At 48.1% G+C, this 5827-nt stretch overlaps 1 protein-coding gene across 1 annotated transcript in view; it reads left to right on the forward strand.

Annotated features, from left to right (window-relative positions):
- Positions 1 to 5533, forward strand: part of Pla2g5 (phospholipase A2 group V) — a 10701-nt gene extending 5168 nt beyond the window's left edge. Inside the window, exons 3-4 of the mRNA XM_005352957.3 lie at positions 3624 to 3730; positions 4412 to 5533. Coding sequence (XP_005353014.1) covers positions 3624 to 3730; positions 4412 to 4533 — 229 coding nt within the window. The 3' untranslated portion in view covers positions 4534 to 5533. The remainder of the gene's footprint in view (positions 1 to 3623; positions 3731 to 4411) is intronic.
- Positions 5534 to 5827: the final 294 nt, after the last annotated feature.

Genomic DNA, 5827 nt, shown 5'->3' on the forward strand with positions numbered 1-5827 from the left:
TTTACTTTTGTTTTTTTGAGACAGGGTTTCTCTGTGTATCCCTGGCTGTCCTGGAACTTGCTCTGTAGACCAGGTTGCCCTCAAACTCATAGAGATCCACCTGTCTCTGCCTCCCAAGTGCTGGGATTAAAGGCGTGCGCCACCATGCCTGGTTAAACTGTGATTTTTTTTTACAATTATCGAAACTGATAATATATTATCAATTACAGAATTAGTTACTTAGTTTAGACTATATCCATCGACTCATTTGTTAATAACGAATACAGCATATAAATCAGGCATTAGTAATAGAAGAAACCCTGGACAGCCTCAAGTTTTCTGCCAAACAAAACAATAAAATACATGTAACTCCAGTTCCAGGGGATATGATACCCTCTTCTGGCCTCCTTGGGCCTCAGGGACATGTGTGGAGTACAAACGTACATGTAGGCAAAGCACAATCACATATAAAATAATAAAACTATAAATACTCAAATGAAGACACCACATATAACACACTAGAAGTTAAATTTTTATTTGTGTGTATTATTTAACAAACTGTATTGTTTAACAAACTTAAAGCACACCCCCCTCTTGAGATTCAGCTTTCCTCTGCTGGGTCATTTCTTCCATCTAAAGATGGAGAAAGAGAAGCGGAAAACACACAGGAAGTTTTTTGGTAGGTGTAGAAGCCAAGTACATCACTTTTGGCTAGAATCTGGCCATACAGTCATCATACCCACTTGCAAAGGAGACTGGGAGGGAAATATAGCCTAACCATTGCCTTACTGTCATAGTTAGGGTTTTATTGCCATGACCATAGCAACTCTAATAAAGGAAAACATTTCACTGGGGCTGGGTTACAGTTTGGAGGCTTAGTCCATTATCATCATGACAGGAACATGGAAGCATGCAGGCAGTCATGGTGCTGGAGAGATAGCTGAGAGTTCTATATCAACAGACAGCAGGCAGAGAGAGACACCGGGCCTGGCTTGAGCATTTGAAACCTCTAAGCCCGACCCCTGTGACACACTTCCCCCAGCAAGGCCACACCAGCGTCCTAATAGTGCCAGCCCCTTTGAGCCTATGGGAATCTTTTTCATTCAAGTCACCACATCCATTCCCTGGCCCTGATAGACTTGTAGCCATATCATAATGCAGAAATGCATTCAGTCCAACGCAATAAGTCCTCATAGTCTATCACAGTCTCAACATTGCTTAAAAACCTAAAGGTCAAAGTTTCTTTTAAGGTTCAATATCTTCAGTGTAACCCTGAATAAAATCAAAATAAAATCATATCACATATTTCTAACATAGAATGGCACAGAATATATATTACCATTCTAAAACACAGGGAAGGGAGCGTAGTGAGGAAATATTGGACCAACGCAAGACCAAAAACGCCAAACTCTGCATCTCCACATCTGATGTCAAAATGTCCTTCAGATCTCCGACTCCTTTCAGCTTTGCTGACGGCAACACACTTCTTTCTCTTGGGGTGTTTCCACTCCCTGTAGCAGCTCTCCTCAGCAGGTGTCCCATGGCTCTGGCATCTCCAACGTCTTGGGGTCTCCAAGGCAATCCAGGCTTCACCTTCACAGCTTCATGCAATGGCACCTCCAGGCCTCCTTGCAGGGGCACCGCTAACATAAACCAGGCCTTCCTTAGTTGGGAGGGGGATTGCACAGCCCCTTTCTTGTATCCTTAACTCGAAAGCCAGAACCACATGGCTGAAGCTGCCAGGTTCTTTTGCTTGCTGGGGCTGGAACAGGGGCCCCTTGTTCAAACCCCAGTTTTCTGGTGTTGATGGTCTCCTTCACTGCCTGTGCTTGGCTGTTCTGAAACCAGGCTGGCCTTGAACTCTAAAACCTACCTACTCCTACCTCCCCAGTGCTCAGATTAAAGGTGTGTGCCACCACACCTGGCCTTAAACTTTCCTTTAATTCCTTCACACAAGTTGGAAGCTTAGCTGGGTGGGGTCTTTCTCTGAGGTCACCACTCCCTTTATTCCATCTAGCATTGGGCTTCTCTTTAATCTTTTTATCTCCTTGAATACAGGACTTAGCTCCATTATATTTTCTGGTTTCCCCTTTCACCTCAAACTGTACTTTTTTCCCCCAATTTTTCCTTACTCAGCTTGCTCCTTTTCACTATAGATCTGCATAAGACTGGCCGGTAATAACCAAGCAACACAATCAATATTAAGTCATTTTGAAAAGTCCTCTTTTCTGCCAAATTACTGCCAAAGCTGGTAATTTGTAGCTATTCAATTTAGCTTCAGGCAGATATTTCTTGAACAAGGGCAGAAAGCAGTCATATTCTGTATCACAAGAGCAGTCTCTAGGCCGCATATTGAACCCTCTTATGCTTTAATAAACCCCTCCCCCATTCAAATCACCCTCAGCACCACTGTCTTCCATTAGCCACTAGTATGGCCCATTAAGCCCTGCTTAAAGCGTCCAGTCGCTTTTCTAGTACAAAGTCCCAAAGTGTTGCATAGTCCTCCAGACAAAAGCATGACCCAGCCTATCACGGCAGTACCACAGTCCCTGGTACCGACTTCTGTCTTAGAGTTCTATTGCTGTGAAGAGACACCGTGACCACGGCAATGCTAATAAAGGAAAGTATTTAATTTGGATTTGCAGTCCAGAGGTTTCGTCCATTATTGTTGTGATGGGGATCATGGCAGCAGGCAGGCAGACATGGCACTAGAGAGGTGGCTAAGAGATCTACATCTGGATTAGCAAGGGCCAGTCAGGGAGTGACATTGGGACTGACTTGAGCATTTGAAACTTCCTCCAACAAGGCCTTACCTACGCCAACAAGAACACACCTCCTGATAGTGCCAGTCCCTATGAGCCTATGGGGGCCATTTTCATTCAAACCGTCACACCTACACTCCACCTAGCCATAAGGAGGCAGAAACAGACCCATGAACTTCTGATCAGTGGCAGTTCTAGTGGGTGACAGGGCCTAACTTACCAGACGCCATCCCTGCCAGCTCACACCGCCACAGCTTCTGCCAGAGGGATCCCGTTGTAGTTTCACACCTGCTAGGGATGTCAGCCTAAATAACATCCAGAGAGAGTCGCCAAAGAATGGCTATTGATTTGGGAACAGGGTGCACTGTAAGGAGAATACCACGGGCCTATTCAAGGAGGGTGAGATAAGGGGAAGTTTTAACTAGCAGGAGAACCAGAGCTTTTACATAAGCTGCTTAGATACCAAGCTCATTGGTTGTAGAGCCCAGAGGCAAGTGTTAGCGTTGGCTCATTGGTGGAGGTGCTGTTACTAGACAAGCCTTCTTCTATGTAGAGCATCTTGCCTGAACTGTTGCTGTCTTAGAGAAAGTCCAACTTTGTCCCAGGCATCTGTGTTCTCAGGCAAGCTGCATAAAGCTTGGGGTGCATGCAGAACAAGGAGAGACCCTCTCGTAGGGGCGGGAGGTTAGAAAGTCCTTCAGAGAGAACTTAAACAGCCAAGCACCACATCACCGTGTGTCTCCCCACCCCATCCCCCCAGCACCTCTAGCTCTAATTTTGTTTAGATTTGACTTGAATTTCCTCTCACCTTGGAATCTCTCCCAGGCACGGAGGTCAGGAGGGTGCCTCTCCACCCAGCGTCTCCATCTCTCACTTTGACAGGTGCTGTTGGGTGCATGACCGCTGCTATGGGGAACTGGAGGAGAAAGGCTGTGGCATCCGGACTCAGGCCTATGACTACAGAGTCACGCGGGGCCAGGTTATCTGCGGTAAGCGGGGCTTCCCATTCAGACTGGGAGTCGTGCTGCCCAAGGGATGGGCCAGCTTGTGTCTTGTGAGGCAGAGTGAGGATGAGAGGCACAGGCTGTTGCAGCCTTTCTAGGTTTCTGGGGAAGGATGGGCCCGGTTTAGACCCACTATTTGCTAGGTACTGTGGGCTTGCAGATTTCCTCTTCCTGGACAGAGTAGGTTTCACCTCCATTATTTCCCATGTGTAACTGAAGCTCAAAGGTTTTGCCAGTGTTCAGCAGGAGGGGCTCATGCCCAGGGCCCTGAGTTCACAGCCAGGACCCAGGTACATCTCTGTTTAACGTCTCCCACAGAAACTGTCTCCACCCTCAAGTTAGGCACTCCACCCAAAGGGCTTGTGTCTGTTCCACCAGACTGGGTACTCCCTGAATGGAAACCTCGAGATCTTGGCCCTCTAGTTCAGGAGCCGAGCCTCCTCCATCAGATTACACATCTCCCTAACTCAGCAGCTCTCCCATCAGATTCTGTACCACCCTGGTGCAGATTCCTCCTCCACCCACTCTGAGATCCCTCAGAGCAGGACACAGATGGGGGGTGTCTACGCAGACTAGAAGACACCCCCTGATATGACTTTGAACAAGTCAGTGTTGGTGGGGCACAATTTTCCTGTGCTCACTCAGCACTTGGTATCTGTTTTGTAGAATACGGGTCCTTCTGTTCGACGAGGCTTTGTGCTTGTGATCGGATGCTGGTCTACTGCTTGCGGAGAAACCTCTGGAGCTACAATCCTTATTATCAGTATTACCCCAACTTCCTCTGCTAATGCCCTGTGTGGGCTCTGCTCTGGGGGTTCCTCCCATAGTGGAGGCCCCCTCTGCTGTATTCCTGATGCATGCCCCAAGGTCTTGGATCTGTCTTCCTCTGTGGAACTGTGTGCCACTGGGCTGGGCAGCACCCCAGGACAACACCCCATCCTCCAAGGTCCTAGAGAGGGACTCTGATCCCGGCTTGGCAAACTCCCAGGATGGCTGAGCTGGCACTTGTGAAGTTGGCTCTGGGCTGGGAGTTCCCCCAGCTCCAGGCCAGTGCTGTGTTGACTTTTTCAATTTCTGGAACCGAACTGACATTACCACCCTCCAGAGACCTTTTACTCGAGTAGAGGCCAAATTAACTCTATAAATCTGCTATGTAGATATTAAATAAACCCGTTTGCAAGGCTAGTAAATACCCCCAGCATTCCCTCTGATAGGGCAGGGGTAAGATTGCCTAAACCTTTGTAACTCCCTGCAGCACCTGCATGCACTCAGGGATGGAGGTGGAAACAGGTGGGAGCCTTCTTAGCCTTTCAAGATTTTTTTGTTTTGTTTTTTTCAAAACAGGGTTTCTCTGTAGCTTTGGATTCTATCCTGGAACTAGCTCTTGTAGACCAGGCTGGTCTTGAACTCACAGAGATCCGCCTGCCTCTGCCTCCCAAGTGCTGGGATTAAAGGCGTGCGCCACCTCCGCCCGGCTGCCTTTCAAGTTTTGTCTGAGTTCATTTTCTTAAACCTTGGCGTTCTTCAAACCAGATCTGGAGCTCAATGCTTCTTCTAGAGGAAGATGAAACACAGTCCTGTACTACCTAGGACTCGCCTTGGCTAGAGAGGGCAGCATCCAGCTCCCAGCCCTGGCTTCTGCAGCTGGGTGGATTTGAACCTCTGGGTAGTCTGAATCCCTCTGACCTTCCGCGAAATAGAAAACGAGACTCCTTCCGGGAGCATATGGGTGCACACCCCTAATCCCAGCACCTGGTAGGTGGAGGAGGCAGGGGAGTCAGGGTTCAAGATCAGCCTCTTAGCAAGTTTGAGAGCAGCCTAAGACTATATGAGACTGTGTCTCAGAGTGCCCGTTAGCTAACTGAAACGGGACAACTAGCGCTCACCTGGTGCAGACACAGGGGTGCTGGAGTGCTGAGATGTCACTGGGTGGGGGGACATGGTTTAAATGAGAGTCAAGGAGGCTGGAAGAACAGGTTAGCAGCCTGTTCATTTTTCACCAAGTTAGGGGCATCGAAAATCCCTATTACCTATCACTTTGTGAAAGACAGAGCTTTCTCACACCAGTATCACAGGAAGGAG

This window comes from Microtus ochrogaster, chromosome 10, assembly GCF_000317375.1.
Source record: "Microtus ochrogaster isolate Prairie Vole_2 chromosome 10, MicOch1.0, whole genome shotgun sequence".
Taxonomy (NCBI): domain Eukaryota; kingdom Metazoa; phylum Chordata; class Mammalia; order Rodentia; family Cricetidae; genus Microtus; species Microtus ochrogaster.